At 42.9% G+C, this 21,195-nt stretch overlaps 1 protein-coding gene across 1 annotated transcript; it reads right to left on the bottom strand.

Annotated features, from left to right (window-relative positions):
- Nucleotides 1–13,091: 13,091 nt before the first annotated feature.
- LOC100451655 (3 beta-hydroxysteroid dehydrogenase/Delta 5-->4-isomerase type 1) lies at nt 13,092–20,886 on the bottom strand. The gene is made up of 4 exons (XM_002810350.3): nt 20,834–20,886; nt 20,476–20,705; nt 16,481–16,645; nt 13,092–14,315 (listed from the first exon to the last, which is right to left on the bottom strand). The coding sequence occupies exons 2-4, from the start codon at nt 20,624–20,626 to the stop codon at nt 13,504–13,506; spliced, it is 1,128 nt and encodes a 375-aa protein (XP_002810396.2). The 5' UTR covers nt 20,627–20,705; nt 20,834–20,886; the 3' UTR covers nt 13,092–13,503.
- Nucleotides 20,887–21,195: the final 309 nt, after the last annotated feature.

Genomic DNA, 21,195 nt, shown 5'->3' on the forward strand with positions numbered 1-21,195 from the left:
AGTCACCCATAGACATGTTCTTTCTTAGTATGTCCCTGAACTTTCAGCACAAGCACTCCATCTTTGCTGCCAGATTAAAGACCCTCCACTCTGTGTCCTGAAATTATCAATCCACCAAAGCAGCAGCCAATTTGAGACCTGAATAAAAAGTGAAGGCCTAACAGTGGAATCATGGTCAATTTCCCTTTTCTTTTTATCAACCCATTTACAATGACATCTAATTTAGACTTCTGAGCTTCTTTTAAATGACCACAATTCTCCAAAGTATCCACTATTTTTCCAAGTATTCTAATGACACCTGCTTTTTTTTTCCTTTCCTCTGATTTTCCTCTGCTGCACTGTTTAATAGATAGAGAGTATGGGAATCTGGCAATATGGCTGAATAAGAACAGCTCCAATCTGCAGCTCCCAGTGAGACCAATGCAGAAGGCAGGTGATTTCTGCATTTCCAACTGAGGTACCCGGTTCATCTCGTTGGGACTGGTTAGACAGTGGACACAGCCCATGGAGGATGAGCAGAAGCAGGGTGGGGTGTTGCCTCACCCAGGAAGCACAAGGGGTCGGGAAACTACCTCCCCTAGCCCAGGGAAGCCATGAGGGACTGTGATATCTGGCCAAGATACCATGCTTTTCCCCCAGATTTTGCAACCTGCAGACCAGGTGGTGCCTACACCAACAGGGCCCTGGGTTTTATGCACAAAACTGGGTGGCCATTTGGGCAGACATCGAGCTAGCTGCAGGAGTTATTTTTTGTACCCCAGTGGTGCCTGGAACACCAGCAAGACAGAACTATTTCACTCCCTTGAAAGGGGCTGAAGCCAGGGAGCCAAGTGGTCTTGCTCAGTGTGCCCCACCACCATGGAGCCCAGCAAGCTAAGATCTACTAGCTTGAAATTCTCACTGCCAGCACAGCATTCTGAAGTCAACCAGGGGAGCTTGAGCTTGGTGGGGAGAGGGGCATCTGCCATTACTGAACCTTGTGTAGGTAGTTTTCCTCTCACAGTGTAAACAAAGCCACTGGGAAATTTGGACTGGGTGGAACCCACCACAGCACAGCAAAGCTACTATAGCCAGACTGCTTCTCTAGATTCCTTCTCTCTTGGCAAGGCATCTCTGAAAGAAAGGCAGCAACACCAGTCAGAAGGTCATAAATAAAACTCCCATCTCCTGGGGACAGAGCACTGGGGGAAGGGGTGGTTGTGGGCACAGCTTCAGCAGAATTAAACGTTTCTGCCTGCCAGCTCTGAAGAGAGCAGTGGATCTCCCAGAACAGTGCTAGAGCTTTGCTAAGGGACAGACTGCCTCCTCAAGTGGGTCCCTGATCCCCATGCCTCCTGACTGGAAGACATGTCCCAGCATGGGTCAACAGGCAGCTCATACAGAAGAGCTCTGACTGGCATCTGGCAGGTGCCCCTCTGGGATGAAGCTTCCAGAAGAAGGAGAAGGCAGCAATCTTTGCTGTTCTGCAGCCTCTACTGGTGATACCCAGGCAAACAGGGCTTGGAGTAGACCTCCAGCAAACTCCAGCAGACCTGCAGAAGAGGGGCCTGACTGTTAGAAGAAAAACTAACAAACAGACAGCAATAACATCAACATCATCAAAAAGTACACCCACACAAAAACCCCATCTGAAGGTCATCAGCATCAAAGACCAAAGGTAGATAAATCCATGAAGATGAAGAAAAACCAGTGCAAAAATGCTGAAAATTCCCAAAACCAGAATGCCTCTTCTCCAAAGGATCACAACTCCTCACCAGCAAGGGAACAAAACTGGGCAGAGAATGAGTTTGACAAATTGACAGAAGTAGGGTTCAGAAGGTGAGTAATAACAAACTCCTCTGAACTAAAGGAGCATGTTCTTTTTTTATTATTATTATACTTTAAGTTCTAGGGTACATGTGCACAACTTGCAGGTTTGTTACATATGTACACATGTGCCATGTTGGTGTGCTGCACCCATTAACTCCTCATTTACATTAGGTATATCTCTCCCAATGCTATCCCTCCCCCCTCCCCCCACCCAACGACAGGCCCCGGTGTGTGGTGTTCCCCACCCTATGTCCAAGTGTTCTCATTGTTCAATTCCCACCTATGAGTGAGAACATGCGGTGTTTGGCTTTCTGTTCTTGTGACAGTTTGCTCAGAATGATGGTTTCCAGCTTCATCCATGTCCTTACAAAGGACATGAACTCATCCATTTTTATGGATGCATAGTATTCCATGGTGTATATGTGTCACATTTTCTTAATCCAGTCTATCATTGATGGACATTTGGGTTGCTTCCAAGTCTTCGCTATTGTGAATAGTGTCACAATGAACATACGTGTGCATGTGTCTTTATAGCAGCATGATTTACAATCCTTTGGGTATATACCCAGTAATGGGATGGCTGGGTCAAATGGTATTTCCAGTTCTAGATCCTTGAGGAATAGCCACACTATCTTCCACAATGGTTGAACTAGTTTACAGTCCCACCAACAGTGTAAAAGTGTTCCTGTTTCTCCACAACCTCTCCAGCATCTGTTGTTTCCTGACTTTTTAATGATTGCCATTCTGACTGGTGAGAGATGGCATCTCATTATGGTTTTAATTTGCATTTCTCTGATGGCCAGTGATGATGAGCATTTTTTCATGTGTCTGTTGGCTGCACAAATGTCTTCTTTTGAGAAGCGTCTGTGCACATCCTTTGCCCACTTTTTGATGGGATTGTTTGATTTTTTTCTTGTAAATTTGTTTAGGTTCTTTGTGGATTCTGGATATTAGCCCTTTGTCAGATGGGTAGATTGCAAAAATTTTCTCCCATTCTGTAGGTTGCCTGTTCACTCTGATGGTAGTTTCTTTTGCTGTGCAAAAGCTCTTTAGTTTAATTAGATTCCATTTGTCAATTTTGGCTTTTGTTGCCATTGCTTTTGGTGTTTTAGTCATGAAGTGCTTGCCCATGCTTATGTCCTGAATGGTATTGCCTAGGTTTTCTTCCAAGGTTTTTATGGTTTTAGGTCTGACATTTAAGTCTTTAATCCATCTTGAATTAATTTTTGTATAAGGTGTAAGGAAGGGATCCAGTTTCAGCTTTCTACATATAGGTAGCCAGTTTTCCCAGCATCATTTATTAAATAGGGAATCCTTTCCCCATTTCTTGTTTTTGTCAGGTTTGTCAAAGATCAGACGTTTGTAGATGTGTGGTGTTATTTCTGAGGCCTCTGTTCTGTTCCATTGGGTCTATATGTCTGTTTTGGTACCAGTACCATGCTGTTTTGGTTACTGTAGCCTTGTAGTATAGTTTGAAGTCAGGTAGCGTGATGCCTCCAGCTTTGTTCTATTGGCTTAGGATTGACTTGGTATGCAGTCTCTTTTTTGGTTCCATGTGAACTTTAAAGTAGTTTTTTCCAATTCTGTGAAGAAAGTCATTGGTATCTTGATGGAGATGGCATTGAATCCATAAATTACCTTGGGCAGTATGGCCATTTTCATGATATTGATTCTTCCTACCCATGAGCATGGAATGTTCTTCCATGTGTTTGTATCCTCTTTTATTTCATTGAGCTGTGGTTTGTAGTTCTCCTTGAAGAGGTCCTTCACATCCCTTGTAAGTTGGATTCCTAGGTATTTTCTTCTCTTTGAAGCAATTGTGAGTGGGAGTTCACTCATGATTTGGCTCTCTGTTTGTGTGTTATTGGAATGCTTGTGATTTTTGCACATTGATTTTGTATCCTGAGACTTTGCTGAAGTTGCTTATCAGCTTAAGGAGATTTGGAGCTGAGACGATGGGGTTTTCTAAATATACAATCATGTCATCTGCAAACAGGGACAATTTGACTTCCTCTTTTCCTAATTGAATACCTTTTATTTCTTTCTCCTGCCTGATTGCCCTGGCTAGAACTTCCAACACTAGGTTGAATAGGGGTGGTGAGAGAGGGCATCCCAATCTTGTGTCAGTTTTCAAAGGGAATGCTCCCACTTTTTGTCCATTCAGTATGATATTGGCTGTGGGTTTGTCATAAATATCTCCTATTATTTTGAGATACATCCCATGAATACCTAGTTTATTGAGAATTCTTAGCATGAAGTGCTGTTGAATTTTGTCAAAGGCCTTTTCTGCTTCTAATGAGATAATCATGTGGTTTTTGTCTTTGGTTCTGTTTATATGCTGGATTATGTTTATTGATTTGCATATGTTGAACCCGCCTTGCATCCCAAGGAAGAAGCCCACTTGATCATGTTGGATAAGCTTTTTGATGTGCTGCTGGATTCAGTTTGCCAGTATTTTATTGAGGATTTTTGCATCGATGTTTATCAGGGATATTTGTATAAAATTCTCTTTTTTGGTTGTGTCTCTGCCAGTCTTTGGTATCAGGATGATACTGGCCTTATAAAATGAGTTAGGGAGGATTCTATCTTTTTCTATTGATTGAAATAGTTTCAGAAGGAATGGTACCAGCTCCTTTTTGCACCTCTGGTAGAATTCAGCTGTGAATCTGTCTGGTCCTGGACTTTTTTTGGCTGGTAAGCTCTTAATTATTGCATCAATTTCAGAGCCTGTTATTGGTCTATTCAGGTATTCAACTTATTTCTGGTTTAGTTTTGGGAGGGTGTATATGTCAAGGAACTTATCCATTTCTTCTAGATTTTCTAGTTTATTTGTGTAGAGGTGTTTATAATATTCTCTGTGATGGTAGTTTGTATTTCTGTGGGATCGGTGGTGATATCCCCTTTATCATTTTTTATTGTGTCTATTTGATTCTTCTCACTTTTCTTATTAGTCTTGCTAGCAGTCTATCAATTTTGTTGATCGTTTCAAAAAACCAGCTCCTGGATTCATTGATATTTTGAAGGGATTTTTGTGTCTCTATCTTTTTCAGTTCTGCTCTGATCTTAGTTATTTCTTGCCTTCTGCTAGCTTTAGAATGTGTTTGCTCTTGCTTCTCTAGTTCTTTTAATTGTGATGTTAGGGTGTCAATTTCAGATCTTTCCTGCTTTCTCTTGTGGGCATTTAGTGCTATAAATTTCTATCTACACACTGCTTTAAATGTGTCCCAGATATTCTGGTATGTTGTGTCTTTGTTCTCATTGATTTCAAAGAACATCTTTATTTCTGCCTTCATTTCGTTATGTACCCAGTAGTCCTTCAGGAGCAGGTTGCTCAGTTTCCATGTAGTTTAGCAGTTTTGAGTGAGTTTCTTAATCCTGAGTTCTAGTTTGATTGCACTGTGGTCTGAGAGACAGTTTGTTATAATTTCTGTTCTTTTACATTTGCTGAGGAGTGCTTTACTTCCAACTATGTGGACAATTTTGGAATATGTGTGATGTCCTGAGAAGTATATACCGTTGATTTGGGGTGGAGAGTTCTGTAGATGTCTATTAGGTCTGCTTGGTACAGAGCTGAGTTCAATTCCTGGATATCCTCATTAATTTTCTGTCTTGTTGATCCATCTAATGTTGACAGTGGGGTGTTAAAATCTCCCATTATTATTGTGTGGGATTCTAAGTCTCTTTGTAGGTCACTAAGGACTTGCTTTATGAATCTGGGTGCTCCTGTATTGGGTGCATATACATTTAGGATAGTTAGCTCTTCTTACCATTATGTAATGGCCTTCTTTGTCTCTTTTGATCTTTGTTGGTTTAAAGTCTGTTTTATCAGAGACTAGGATTGCAACCCCTGCCTTTTTTTTTGTTTTCCATTTGCTTGGTAGATCTTCCTCCATCCCTTTATTTTGAGCCTATGTGTGTCTCTGCACATGAGATGGGTTTCTTGAATACAGCACACTGATGGGTCTTGACTCTTTATCCAATCAACTAGAAAATCTAGAAGAAATGGTTAAATTCCTGGACACATACACCCTCCCAAGACTTAACCAGGAAAAAGTACAATTCCTTAATAGTCCAATAACAAGTTCTGAAATTGAGGCAGTAATTAATAGCTTACCAACAAAAAAGCCCAGGACCAGATGGATTCACAGCTGAATTCTACTGGAGGTACAAAAAGGATCTGGTACCATTCCTTCTAAAACTATTCCAAACAACAGAAAAAGAGGGACTTCTCTGTAACTAGTTTTCTGAGGCCAGCATCATCCTGATATGAAAACCTGGCAGAGATACAACAACAAAAAGAAAATTTCAGGCCAAAATCCCTGATGAACATCAATTCAAAAATCATCAATAAAATACTGGCAAACCGAATCCAGTAGCACATTCAAAAGGTTATGCACCATGATCAAGTTGGCTTTATCCCTGGGATGCAAGGGTGATTCATCATACACAAATCAATAAATGTAATCCATCACATAAACAGAACCAATGACAAAAAACACATGATTATCTCAATAGATGCAGAAAAGGCCTTAGACAAAATTCAACACCCCTTCACACTAAAAACACTTACTAAACTAGGTATTGATGGAACATATCTCAAAATAATAGGAAATATTTATGACAAACCCACAGCCAATATCATACTGAATGGACAAAAGCTGGAAGTATTCCCCTTGAAAACTGGCACAAAACTAGGATGCCCTCTCTTACCACTCCTATTCAACACAGTATTGGAAGTTCTGGCCAGGGTAAGCAGGAAAGAGAAAGAAATAAAGGGCATTGAAATAGGAAAAGAGGAAGTCAAATTGGCTCTGTTTGTAGATGACATAATTGTATATTTAGAAAACCCCATCACGTCAGTACAAAAACTCCTTAAGCTGAGAAGCAACTTCAGCAAAGTCTCAGGATACAAAATCAGTGTGCAAAAATCACAAGCATTCCTATACAACAATAACACACAAACAGAGAGCCAAATCATGAGTGAACTCCCATTCACAATTGCTACAAAGAGAATAAAATACCTGGGAATCCAACTTACAAGGAATGTGAACGACCTGTTCAAGGAGAACTACAAACCACTGCTCACAGAAATAAGAGAGGGCACAAACAAAAGGAAAAACCATCCATGTTCATGGATAGAAAGAATCAATATCGTGAAAATGGTGATACTACCCAAAGTAATTTATAGATTCAATGCTATTCCCATCAGGCTATCATTGATTTCCTTCACAGAATTATAAAAAACTGCTTTAAATTTTATATGGAACCAAAAGAGAGCCTGTATAGCCAAGACAATCCTAAGCAAAAAGAACAAACCTGGAGGCATCACACTACCTGACTTCAAACTATCCTACAAGGCTACAGTAACCAAAACAGCATGGTACTGCTACCAAAAGAGGTATATAGACCAATGGAACAGAACAGAGGCCTCAGAAATAACACCATACATCTACAACCATCTGATCTTTGACAAACCTGACAAAAACAAGAAATGGGGAAAGGATTCCCTATTTAATAAATGGTGTTGGGAAAACTGGCCAGCCATATACAGAAAACTGAAACTGGACACCTTCCTTACACCTTATACAAAAATTAACTCAAGATGGATTAACCACTTAAATGTAAGACCTAAAACAATAAAAACCCTAGAAGAAAACCTAGGCAATACCAATCAGGACATAGGCATGGGCAAAGATTTCATGACTAAAACACCAAAAGCAATTGTGACAAAAGCCAAAATTGACAAATGGGATCTAATTAAACTAAAGAGCTTCTGCACAGCAAAAGAAACTAGCATCAGAGTGAACAGTCAACTTACAGAATGGGAGAAAATTTTTGCAGTCTGTCCATCTGACAGAGGGCTAATATCCAGAATTTATAAGAAACTTAAACAAATTTACAAGAAAAAAATAAATGACCCCATCAAACAGTGGGCAAAGGATATGAACAGACACTTCTCAAAAGAAGACATTTGTGCGGCCAATAAACATATGAAAAAAAGCTCATCATCACTGTTCATTAGAGAAATGCAAACCAAAACCACAATGAGATACCATCTCATTCCAGTTAGAATGGTGATCATTAAAAAGTCAGGAAACAACAGATGCTGGAGAGGTTGTGGAGAAACAGGAACACTTTAACCTGTTGGTGTGAGTGTACATTAGTTCAATCATTGTGGAAGACAGTGTGGTGATTTCTCAAGGATCTAGAACCAGAAATACCATTTGATGCAGCAATCCCATTACTGGGTATATACCCGAAAGATTATAAAGACCCATGCATATGTATATTTATTGCGGCACTATTTACAATAGCAAAGACTTGGAACCAACCCAAATGCCCATCAATGATAGACTGGATAAAGAAAATGTGGCATATATATACCATGGAATACTATGCAGCCATAAAAAAGAAAGAGTTCATGTCCTTTGAAGGGACATGGATGAAACTGAAAACCATCATTCTCAGCAAACTAACACAGGAACAGAAAACCAAACACCGCATGTTGTCACTCATAAGTGGGAAGTGAACAATGAGAACACATGGACACAAGGAGGGGAACATCACACACCAGGGTTTATCGGGGGGTGGGGGGCAAGGGGAGGGATAGCATTAGGAGAAATACCTAATGTAGATGACGGGTTGATGGGTGCAGTAAACCACCATGGCACGTGTATACCTATGTAACAAACCTGCACATTCTGCACATGTATCCCATAACTTAAAGTATAATAAAAAAATAAAATAACATAAAAAATAGATAGAGAGTATGATTTTTGTTGGGGAATATAAGTATTGCTCTTCTGTCCAGAGTGCAACATTCCATAGTTATCTCCTGGTGATATAAAGGATGTGAAAAAAACTATAATCCACTGGCTGTTTCAGTCATTACTGAGCTGCTCTTTTAAGATCTTTTGTTCTGAGAAGAATCAAAGGAGCTGCTTTGGGTCAGACACTATGGAAAACAATTTTTTTAAGTGACTGCTGATTTGAAAGTTTGATGTTCACTTTCCTGAATTCTGTGTTCTGAATTGCAGTTATATGAAAGCAGAGCTGTACAATGGTAGTTTATTTTTCCTTTATAATATGTAGGTGGTATACATCCTATACATATATTTGGGTTATACAAATAGCCTTAAAAGTTATTACCAGAGCGACTGCTTGTGGGACTGCTTTCTCTTTTGGTGTTTTCCATGCGAATGTTTCCTTGACCCTGCTGTTGGCTCTGTGGGTTAATCTGGGCAAAAGTGGACCTGTACAATGGCATGGGTTTATGCAGGAAACTGTCCAGTCAAGGAATGATAAAAGACTTTTCAGGTCTGTTAGCTTAGGTAGTGACCCATTCTGCTGGGTTCCATCCTAACTCACTGTTTTCCTCCTCTGACTGCTGTAATTCTCCAGATGTGCTGATGTAGTTTGGTCCAGCTTTGCCTCCATGGATTAATTTATTTAATAAATATTTATGGGGCTCTCTATGACATTGGGCATGATTCTAGGTTCTTGGGAATGTAGCAGGGAGCAAGCTGTCTAAGGTCCCTATTCAGGTACATATAAACAATGAAATAGACAACTGATAAGTTAGTTGCAGGTTGCGGTAACAGCTAGGAGGGGAGAAACAGGGTGATGTGATGAGTGAAGCAGAGTGTATTCAGGAGGGGCGGTCAGGGATGTCTCACCTCATCCTTAACAGTTCAGCTGAGATCTACATGTCAACAGAGAGCCAACCATGAGAATATGAGGAATACCATTTTATGTTAAGGGAATGATAAATGTGCAGATCCAAAGGCAAGAAAGATTTGCTTGTTTATGGAATATAAGGGAGGCCAATCTGCCTGAGGCATCATGAGTAAAAGGGAGAGTGATGAGGAAACGCATTGGAAGGATGAGCAGATCATGCAGTGCCCAGGAGAGCAGGAAATCAGTTTAGAGCATATAGTAAATGTAATGGGAAGCCACAGAAAGGTTTTAAATAGGTGAGACATAGGATTTGAATTTACTTAAAAACATGTCTCAGGCTGTTGTACGGAGAACAGAGTGTGGCAAGTAGCAAAAGATCATGGGGAATCCAGTGCTGACATTATTCATTTAGACATTCTTTTTTTTCTCTAACCATTTTTTCTTTCTTATTGTTTTCTTATTTTCTGACAGCGTCTTGCTCTGTCACTCAGAGTACTGGAGTGCAGTGGCATGATCCTCAACTTCCCAGGCCAAGTGATTCTACTACCTCAGCCTTGGGAGTGGCTGGGACCACAGGTGCACACCCCCAAGCCCTGATTGGCTTTTGATACATTTTTAATTTTGTAAAGATGGAGCCTTGCTATGTTGCCCAGGGTGATCTTGAAATCCTAGGCTCAAGTGATCCTTCTGCCCTGGCCTCCCAGAATTTTGGGATTATAGACATGAGCCTTAGTGCCCAGCTATCTCTAACTTTGCTGTTAATGCTTATTCCCCTGTCTCCCCGTCACAACCTCAAGTGCCATGCAGATTGCAGTTTTCTGCTGCCAGACTGCGGTGTCAAGGTCATCTCTGCTAACCCAAAGCACATTCCAATGGATTTCAATTGCCAGCTGTTCCCCTGAGATCCAGGCCACTGTTCTCAGTGCTCTCTATATCCAGCTGGTGCCCTGCCTCATTCCAGCAGCCAGGAATGCTCAGCTTTGGAAGCCAATGAGGTGGGCAGCAAGTTGTTCCATATCCCATGTTTCCCTCTGTTTAAGAAGTTTGAAAAAGGTATAAGTGTACATGTTGTGTTCAAGCTGGCATTCCCATACACATATTTGAAGAATGTTCAACACAAGTAAAAGGACTGACAGAGTTCAGTTCCTGGAGACCAGGGATTCATTGAAAGTAGTTCCAGGCATTCTTTTTATTCACTGAAGACGCTCCACTGAGATGCTTTTCTGGACCTATTATAGCTGAAGTAGGGAGTGGTTCTGCCTGGGTGTTCTGATACCATCTGTGTATGGCTGGCCTTCCCTGGGCCCCAAGGCTGTGTCTCATTGAGAGCAGAGCCCCTGGGAAGTTCACCCCTCAGCTGAGTGGGCAAGTGCTGGGTATAGTGCTCAATGCTAGGGAGACAGATACGAGAGAGGTACAGATGCTTACACATTCCAACACCATTTAAGGGTGAAGGTGAAGGTTGGTTTTGTTCCCTGTCTGCCCAATCTGCTTGTGGTGAATTATTTTGCCAATTATAAGTATGACTTTAGGAATTTTGGGCCAGGGGCTGCAGGGAGTGAGAAGTAGACAAGGGGAATGTCTTCATATGAAGGCTTCGCATGTTATGCTAGGGCAAGACGGTACATTCAGCAAAAGCTCAGGCCGTGCTGGCTAGTGCTTTCATTCATTCCTGTGCCAGGTACCTTGCAGAGCCACCCAGCTGGAGAAAAGGGACCCAAAAGTCCCTGCCAGGTCAGTCTTCTTTGTCCTTCCCTCCGAGCCTTTTCTGCCCCCCATGTGGTGCGTCAGGTGAGGTGCAGCAGGGCTTGGTGCAGGAGCTCTGCCCGCCTGGCACCTGCAGGTGTAAAAAGGGATGGCACATTTTATTAGCCACAAGACTCTGAGGCCTTCGTGCTTGTTCAGTTGAGACCGTTGGCCAATCTAGTCTTCTATTCTCTTACTTCAAACACCCCTCACTGCCTGTTGGAGATAAATCCTTTTTCATCCCTTCCCTGTGAAAATTGCCCTGGTGGATTAATAGATGTGGGGTTTCACTAGGCAGAAAAACAAGGAGGAAAGGCCCTTTTCCAAGATTCCACCACCTTCCTTTCCTTCCACTGCTATTTTGCATTAACATATAGATGGTGTGCATGCCTTTCAAGAGCTGGACAGATGCTGGCTCTTGCATTTTGTGCAGCACCAGGGAAGGATGGGTGTTCCATTTTCCACGTTACCCTACTGCCTGGGGCCACTCCCTGTTGATGCTTGTGCTGATCATCTGTCTCTTGGGGTGTTGATGGTGGTGGAAACCTGTTCTGGACTAGAATGTGCTTACCTTTTTCCTTCAGAATGAATACTGAAACTATCTCTTCACAGTAATCAAATTCAACTGATTAATAATCTGTAAATTTCCCATGTAAGAAGGAAGCCATCTTGAAGTTGGGTGTGACTCTTATCATGGCTGTGATACACCCAGGTCCAGAGGGAGATAATTTTCCCCTCCCCACACTCTGGACCCACAGCAGCTTCCTCGCCCGCTTCAGTTCAACTCTGTCACTGATGCCCCTGACAGTGTTTTTTGCTTTTTGTTTTGTTTTGTTTTTTCTTTGACTGTTGCTCCTTTGGTTGGTTAATGACTATGTCATCATCGAAGTCCCCAAGCTTGTCTTGATTGGCCTCCTCAGGGAAATTGAGAAGAATGAGAGAACCAGTGATTTAAGGGGATTTGGAGGGAAGAAAAGAGGCTAAGGAGATGAAAGAATAAAGGAAAGGATATGATCTCAAGAAGAGAAGGAGAAAGAAGAGAGAGGCAGTTAAATCTGGGGATGTGGGACAGTAGACTTTTACTTCTTGGGCTGAATAGAAGGCACATTTTCGGGGAAGTTTAAACTTGTTCCCTTTACTTGCCCAGAAACCCATGGTGTGGCTTCACTGTGTGATTTGAAAGGGTGAAATGCAGGGTTATGTATGATCAGAATGACTAACACACATATAGCCAGGTGTGTTCTAGAGACCTTCAAGGAAATTGGCATTGAAGGTGGTGGCTGGAGGCATTTTTGCTTCACTCAGTCCTGCTCAGGGCCATTTGGTAAGGCATTCAAACCCTTCCAGATGCTCCCCAGGGATTCTCCTGGGTTCTAGAGAGTCCCCTGCATGGGATTGGGCAAGAAGGAGGTAATCCAAGGGAGATGGGTCTCTTCCACATATCGGCACCCCATGCTCCAGTGCTCTGCTGTACCACTGACAAGACCAGTTCAGGCTGCGTGATTCCGTGGAAAGATAAGGACTTTCAAGGCCAACTCCCTGGTAGCAGGCATAGCCACTAATCAGTTAGTGTGACTGTGAACAAGTTTCCTCAGCGGTAAAATGGGATTAGTCACCCCCACCAGATAGGTTTCTGATGAGTATTAAATGAGATAATATATGTCATATGTAGGTCGTGTTGTACATGCCTGAAAGGTAGTAGAGCTTATTCAGTCTTCATCCACCCTTCCTGGCCCTCCCACTACTCTACCCTCTCCCCAACCCAGGTTTTATGCTACTCTTCTAAATTGGAGATGCCAATACCTGGAAAAGAAGGAGAAAGGAGGAAAGTATGTATTAACATAACTCACACCTCCCTCCACATTAAACATTCAAACATTTATTGATCTTTTTATCAAACTATGTGAAGGAATGGAAGATTAAAAAGAAAGGAAATCCATTCTCATTTAAGAGGGGAAATGGAGCTCTAGTAATCAAAATGACCCTCAAGTTAAAACAGACCACAATTGTTCAGAATCAGCCACTGAGATTTGGTAACAGCAAATCACATGGTCTTTCCTCTGGTATATGATTAGGACAGAAAGCTTCTTGTTGGGCCAATGACTGCGCAGGTTTTGATGACATGAGGAATACGATAAATTGGCCATTGTATGAAAGGGAGGCAGCAGGACCTGAGCTTGTGCCCTTATCACTTTCTGTATGAGGCCAGGAGGGTGGAGCTTGATGACATCTCCTAACAATACCCACATGCACATCTCCATCATCATTAAATCACTGAGTTTTGGACTTCATGTTCTCCTTGTGCCGGTCCACAAGGGAACCAACCCACTCCATGGTTTTCTGCTTGGCTTCCTCCCAGCTGTAGAGTGGCTTATATGCCAGATCTCGCTGAGCCTTCTTATAAGAGAAGGTGAATACACTATTTGACAATGTGACTGTGTGGCGGTTGAAGGGCGGTCGATAGGTATAAATTGGCCTGAGTAGGAAGCTCACTACTTCCAGCAGGAAGCCAATCCAGTACATCAGGGATAAAGGAAGGCTCCATCTGGAATCAAGGCGGAGGCCGAACTCTTTGCTCAGGGTGTAATTAAGGTTATCATAGCTTTGGTGAGGCGTGTCATCTGAGATATAGTAGAACTGTCCTCGGATGCTTGGGGCCTTCTTGGGGTCCTGCAGGGCCCTCAAGGCCAGAATGTGGGCCCAGGCCACGTTGCCAACATAGACTGGGTTAACAGTGGAGAACTTTCCAACACTTGACAGGATCCCTTTGTTGTTCAGGGCCTCATTTATACTAGCAGAAAGGAATCGGCTTCCTTCCCCATAGATATACATGGGTCGTAAGGCACAAGTGTACAAGGTGCCGCCGTTTTTCAGATTCCACCCATTAGCCGCCAGCACAGCCTTTTCAGCAAGTTTTTTGCTGTGTGGGTATGGAGCGGGCCATGTGTTTTCCAGAGGCTCTTCTTCGTGGCCGTTCTGGATGATTTCCTTGTAGGAGTTGGGCCCGGCTACCTCTATGCTACTGGTGTAGATGAAGACTGGCACACTAGCTTGGACACAGGCCTCTAACAGGAGCTGGGTACCTGCGCACGAAGAGTACATTGTCAGTGTCAGGATATATCTGTAAGAGGGGCCAACCACAAGCACAGATCTATGTGCCCCACCCCCCACTCCCAAATATAGTGGTTGTAACAGACTCAGGGTACATTCTTCTGTGGTTGTGTCTGAGATTTGGTTGTACTACAGCCATAAGAAAAATACCAAAATGAAGAGAAACTGACATGTGGGTTCTGGAGAGTAAGAATTTCTAGACTTTTGGGTTTCATGGATGTGTGTGTGTGTGTACTTTAATTTTGGAAAGGGACCTAGAGTTATCACTTTTTATTTTGCCAAGTAAGGGTATTGACAAATTATGATTTGTAATCAGTACCATTAAAGTCAGATCATTTAAAATCTAAAAAATCAGGAGGCTATACTCTGTGAATATGGACAGTTCCAGTCCTTAGGCAAAATGGGCAGTTGAAGAATTCACATCACACATACACGTACACCGTTGTATATAGGCAACATAAACTCTTCAATATATATGATATTGCTGGTACTTTTCTTATTTCTCTGGGCTCTAATAAAACTTTGTCACAAGGGCCATCCTGGAGTCATTGAGCAAACAGTGGCTTGTGGGGAGATGCTGGAAACCCACACTCTTCCTGATTGTGTGTTCCCTGGGAAAGCTGCTTCCAATTCTGGCTGTGACTCTGTTTACCCAGTTATGTAAAGTGGAGGTGATAAACCTTCCTTTAAACCCTGCCCTGGTGTTTCCTGTGGAGCCTGGTGGAGGACTGGGGAGAGGAGTGTGCCCTCTGCTGTTAACACCTGCACTGGGAGGACCTTGCAGCCTCCCCTGAGCTGTGTAGAAGCAAAGCTCATGGAGGTACCCATAGTGCCTTCCCTTGAAGAAGGAAGGAATTTCCTAGGGAAAGGATCATTTTTATTTACAAATTTTTGTATTCTTAGCCCTTTTAATGTCTCTGTGCAATTTGAGTTTCTGGAGAGACAGCCTCATGTGTTCAAAAACTAATCTTGTGGCAGAGAAAATTTGGAGTTAGTTTACATTCAAGGAGGAAATGACCAACATTGTGAAGTATTTTCTAAGCCTGGGAGTTATAATGGTTTGAGCAAACAGATGCCTCTAACACTTCCCCTGTCGTTTTCTATCCCCTCCTTTTGGGAGCTGTTGAGAGTAGTAATTAAAATTAAAAGCTGGTTACTCTTAGCACCCTCCTTGCACAGCAGGGGTACTTAGAAGTATGGGTAAGTAGAAACTGGAAGGTTTTTTTTTTTTCTTTTTTTCTTTTATGGTGCTGGAGACTCAAAAGCAATTGGTTGCTTTGGAAAAAGAGTCAGAGTAGACTGAATGTGGAGGGCCAGGTCGGGGTTTGGGGTGCTATGGTGCTGAAGAGACTGGACTCTGGAGATCAGAAGGTGAGATTTCTGAGAAGATTCCTTCAGGAAATGTGTCTGAATTTAAGGTAGTTGGAAAGCCATACTTTGAAAGGAAACCCCAAGCATTTAAGGGATGAAGATTAAATGAGGGTGCACTTTGGGCACCTGGCTGGAAACGGCTCTGGAATAGTAGGCCCTGTGGTGAGCTGAAGAGATTGTATTCTTGATACTGGAAAAATCTTATTGTTAAAAAATATTGTAGGAAGGCATGTGCTGGATAATTCTGTCCTGACAGACCTTGTGAACCAGCTTTGCTAGTTGTCTCGAGAGGACTTCTTCTTTGAGGTGGGCAGGAGGGCTCTGAATGTTCTCATCAGCCTGCACACAAGGTTCAAAATGGTGACTACAGTGGCACCTGCAAGGTCTGCTTCTGGCCTGGGAGGCAAGGGGTGGCTGGATATCAAGAGTCTGAAGTCAGAAATTGGTTGACTTTTGATTGGAACTGCAGTAGAAAAAGCTTCCACAGCCTTTGGAGTCACACAGGGGTGAGTTTAAAGTCTAACTCTCCTACTTGCTTACTTACCTGGGGGACCTTGGACAAGTTACTTGCCCTCTCTCAGTCCTAGTTTTATCATCTAAAAAACTAAAGTTAGCAGTCTTGAACTCCCCTGTTGGTAGTGATCAACAAAGGCACTTGGCCCAGAGCACAGCAGGTGTTCAGTGGAGGGACTTCTCTTCCCTTCCTGCCCTTCTTTGTGATCCTTAATTCCCCACCTTGCTGCATCTCCTCCCCAGGCTACCCTACCTTTCACATTGACATTCATGATGGACTCTCTGTGAGTGACTCCGAAGACATCAATGATACAGGCGGTGTGGATGACGACCGAGACGTCCTGGCAGGCTCTCTTCAGGAATGGCTCATCCAGAATGTCTCCTTCCAGCACTGTCAGCTTGGTCTTGTTCTGGAGCTCTGTGTGAACACAGGTTAGGTCATTGGAATGATTTCTGTATCTGGCTGAGAAGTTTTCTGATAAAGGTGATGTTACATAGGTGTTCAAGGATGGTTAGAGTAGGGTGTTAGAGTGGAGGGTGTACATTCTACGGAAAGAACAAGTAAAAAAGGCACAGAAATCAGCATGCGTATCAATTTATTGGGAAAGAGCAAACATCTGTTTCTCTCCCATGCCATTTTAGAAAAGTAATCTGAGCAGTGAGCTGTCAGGTATGCCTGGAATATAAGCATTGCTAGAGTCATGGGAAGCTCATCAAATTTCCTAAGGAGAGTAGTGTGATTGTAGAGAGTATGAGGGAAAAGCTTGAAGTTAAATCTGAAAGTAATGGGAAATCATGTATAGAATCATAATTTTGGGATTCCAGCACCATGTTAAAGAAAACTCCTTATTTATATTTGGAATAAAATGACAAAAAGGTCAAGCCCTGTGGCTCATGCCTGTTATTCCAGCACTTTGGGAGGCTGTGATGGATGAATCACTGGAGCGCAGGAGGTTGAGACTAGCCTGGACAACATGGGGAAATCCCATCTCTATTAAAATACATGAAATAGCTGGGCCTGGTGGCGTGTGCCTGCCTGCAGTCCCAGCTACTCTGCAGGCTGAGGTGGGAGGATAAATGGAGGCTGGGGTCTCTGGTTCCTGGCAGTGAGCCTAGATCACTCCTCTGCACTCTAGCCTGGGTGGTAGAGCAAGACCTTGTCTCAAAAAAAAAAAACAAAAAACAAAACAAAACAAAACAAAAAAACACAAGCAACAACAACAAAAGGAACAAAAGCAGGGTTGTGGTATAGGAAGTTAATCTTGGCTTGAGGATATAAAATGGACTGGTGTAGGGGATTTGAGAAAAACTGATGATCAAGTGATTAATCAGAATGTCTGTGCCAACGTTTAGATGAGGACTGGAAGCAGGGTCCAGCAGTGGAAGCAGAGGAGGGGAGAGATACACCAGGTTTGAATTTCAGACCTTACCTTGAAGGTCCTGGTACCTATTGGATCTGAGCTGATAGGAAAAGGAGAAGATAAAATCACCCCTACAGTTTCCTGCTTGGGCAACTGGGAGGAGAGTGGAGTCATTACTCAGGAATTGTGGGTGGGCTTCAATGATGAATTTCCCTGAAAAACTATTATCAGATATCTTCAAAAGCAGGTAGCAATGCTGAAAATGAGTTAACCACCAATGAACTAACATCACAGTTGTCTAGCCAGAGGCAGTGGTTACAACATCAACGTCTTCAGGTTCCTCTGAAATCCACAGGAAGTGATGCTGCCAGTAAGGTTGTTACCTGGAATTAGCCCACAAAATGAACACCATGCTACATGGAGCTCGGATAAATACTCTACACTTGTTTGTGCTTTATCACCTGTATGCAACTTACAGGATATTTATTTCTTTTTACAGCTATCTCATGAGGTAGGTGTTCTGAGTCCCACTTTATCAGTGAGGAAACTGAGTCTCAGAGAGATTAAGGGACAGATCTAAGGTCACATTTCTAGTGAAGGCTTAAACATGCCCACCCTGCCTCCAAGCTTGTACCCTGTACACCGGGTGCAGGACTGGCTGTTTAATATCAACTTTTCTGTTGTTTAATATCATTCTTTTCCAAAGAATAAGCCAGTTTAACTGAAATTGGCAACAAAGACCAAAGACCAGTGAGAGCAAAATTCAGAGTGAAAAATTCAAAGCTGGAGAAATTCCTTCCTGGGGTACAAGCAGGACCACTTGCTCTCCTGATGCCTCTGCCATGTTTTGTCTACTCCCAACCTCTTCCCATTGTCAGGCAACTCCAAGAAGGTCCTGGAGTGGGGGAGTCAGGGAAGAGGCTGCTGGTGGTGATGTGGGTAACAGCCTGAGAGTGGGATGTTCTCTGGTTCTATTTCCACCTCTGCCCTTCCTGCTGCCTTCCTCTGCTTCTTCTTTGCTGCCACTTCAGACAGACTGGCTGAAAGGAGTGTCAAAGTGGAAGAAGTCCAAAGCTGAGAGAAAAGGACTCTTCCCCAATGAGTTCCCAGGGATCTAGAGGGACTGGGAAAGGGGACTTTGTTGATGAAGACATGGCTCCCTTTTCTCCAAGGCACTGTAGATTTGGCAAGTGTTTTATGTAGACTAAATGGAGTGGCTTTTATGGTGTAAGTTGGGCTAGAGGAAGGCCTAGAGGAGGTGTAAGACAAAGTACTGCTTAAGAGCACAGATGCTGCACTAGTCTGTCTGGGTTCAAATCTAGCTTTGCCATATGCTAACTGTGGGACCTTCAGAAATTTAACTAACCTCTCTGTTTCTATCTCCTCATCTTTAAAAAAAGGAGGATAACATTACCGATTTCATAGGGTTGTTATGAGGAGCAAATGAGTTAAACCTTTGGCCAAGTGCCTGGCACAAAAAGAACACTGAATGGATTCTGTTTTTATCTTCATACAGACCCCTGCCTATCTATTATATGATCTGCATTTTTACCATAGGGGAACAATACCTCTAGGCTGAGCATTGCTTTTTTCTGGCTTCAGATGTTAGATTGCAAATATTGCTGAGACACAAGGATTACAAGCATTTAATATTTGTTTATCAAAGACACCATTAAAACAGAGGGTGGAAGAAATCGAACATTTCAAGAGGTCAGAGAAGAGCAAAAGTAGAGTGTTGGGTGTGGCCCTGAGTGCTGTCAAGTGGGGGATTCTCTGTGGGCAGGGCAGGACCCTCTGGGCAGCCAGAGCCCACATGTAGACACACAGTCCCCCAAATCCCCTGGGTAGGGGAGGAGGACAGGAAATTGTTTTGGGGCACACCAAGGAGCAAAGGGAGAGACTGAAGATCCACTTTGCCAAGCATCAGCTCTGGGGCCAAGTGAAATAGCCTATGGATAAATCTCTGGTCTGAGCTCTGCTACACATCAATCAGATGGCCTTAGCAAGTTGCTTTATGGTTCTGGACCTTGATATGTTCATTGTCCAGTTGGATGTGACCCCTTTTCTACCTGCCTCATGGGGCCATTTGTACAAGGAGTAGCCACAGAAAATTCTGCAGTCAATTTCTTTTTGATGATGAGCAACAGAGGTAAATGGTTTTTTTTTTTTTTTAAAGCCATATATGCAAAATCTAAATGAGGCATGTCTGGCCTTATACTGCCTCTTACTCTGTCTCTGCTCTGTGCTGTGCACTGTGCACACACACTCTCTCTCACTGATGCTCCCTCTCACTATATATTTGTCATTATTTCTCTGTCTTTCTCATTGTCTCTCACTCTGACTCTCTCTCCCCCTTATTGTTTTCCTCTCTCTCTGTCACACACACCCCCTTATACACTCATCTTTACCTTAACTTCCTTTTATTTTGCCCTCACTAAGGACACTAAGGAAGCTACAAAACAAAACACAGCCTGGCGTGGTCTAGAGAGACAATGACCCATTGGTGAGGTCTCCAGGGTAATGGTGTCCTTTATGAATGTTGTACAGCAATTGCCAAGACAAAAGCTTCAGAACATAAAAGAGTTGCAAACAAGAAAAAGAACTGATGTGGGATTTTCTAGATGAGAAGAAAAGAGGCCTGGAGGCTGAGGTGGCTGCCTCTGAAGTTCCGGTTCAGGGCCAGAATCTAGTCTCTGGAAATCCCACCCGGTATCTTCATACTATGCTATTTTATACTATTTAATATTTATTTCTTGATGACTTTGGATGTGAGATTGGCTTAGATTTGGCTACAAATTTCAATAACTTGCTAGACAAGGTCCACCTCCCCCCACATACATGCAGGGTTTAAGATGGAACCACACATCCATGACCCAAGTTTACTTACTAGAAAATTCCTCCCTCAGTTCTGGTCTGAAGGCCTTGTCCAAGGCCCTGATCTCCTTCAGCTCCTTCTCCTTCACCAAGAGGCGGATGATCCTTTGTCCCAGAAACCCTCCTGCTCCTGTCACAAGGCAGCTCCAGCCCGTCATGGCCATCCAAAGTAGCAGGAATCACTTGCCAGGAAACAGAAGATGCTGTAGAGCAGATCTGATTCTAGGGTGACCCTGGAGAGAGCTAAAAAGAGACGTCAAATGGTTATATAGTCACACAGATGCCTTATTTTCCTCTACCCCATTTTTTTGCAAACATTCTGTGTCCCCACCACTGCAGGAGTAGCTGAAAGAAAATGAAAAATCTCTAACCATTAGTTAGATTGTTAAAAGCTGGACAGAAGAGTGGACGTACTTGTCACCTCATCCCCTGTGGCAGGTCTGAAGCTTTATGCACTGTGGCTTCTGGCCCAACTCTTATCACTTTGATCTCTGGCCACGTACTCATTGCTCTCTCCTCCTGCAGGATCATTATCTCAGAAAAATAGTGACCTTTGGGTTACATCTCTAATTCTTCCCAGGAACAGGAAGAGAATTCCCATCCTAATGCTGCAGTGTGGTAAAGAGTCTTGGGTTTAGCCTTAACAGGACACTAGTCAGTTGATACCAGCTGTCTGGGATCCACGATCTGTGAACTTAAACTAGACCAGGAGAAATCTGCAAGTGCAATTTGA

This window comes from Pongo abelii, chromosome 1, assembly GCF_028885655.2.
Source record: "Pongo abelii isolate AG06213 chromosome 1, NHGRI_mPonAbe1-v2.0_pri, whole genome shotgun sequence".
Lineage (NCBI taxonomy): Eukaryota > Metazoa > Chordata > Mammalia > Primates > Hominidae > Pongo > Pongo abelii.

What these genes read in the sequence shown, in the direction of transcription:
- LOC100451655 (XM_002810350.3), bottom strand. Translation starts at nt 20,626, where the DNA reads ATGGCCATGACGGGCTGGAGCTGCCTTGTGACAGGAGCAGGAGGGTTT. An exon ending in ACTGAGGGAGGAATTTTCTA is followed by an intron (nt 16,646 to 20,475) that starts GTAAGTAAACTT and finishes GTGTTCACACAG; the next exon opens with AGCTCCAGAACAAGACCAAG. An exon ending in CATGAATGTCAATGTGAAAG is followed by an intron (nt 14,316 to 16,480) that starts GTAGGGTAGCCT and finishes CTTCGTGCGCAG; the next exon opens with GTACCCAGCTCCTGTTAGAG.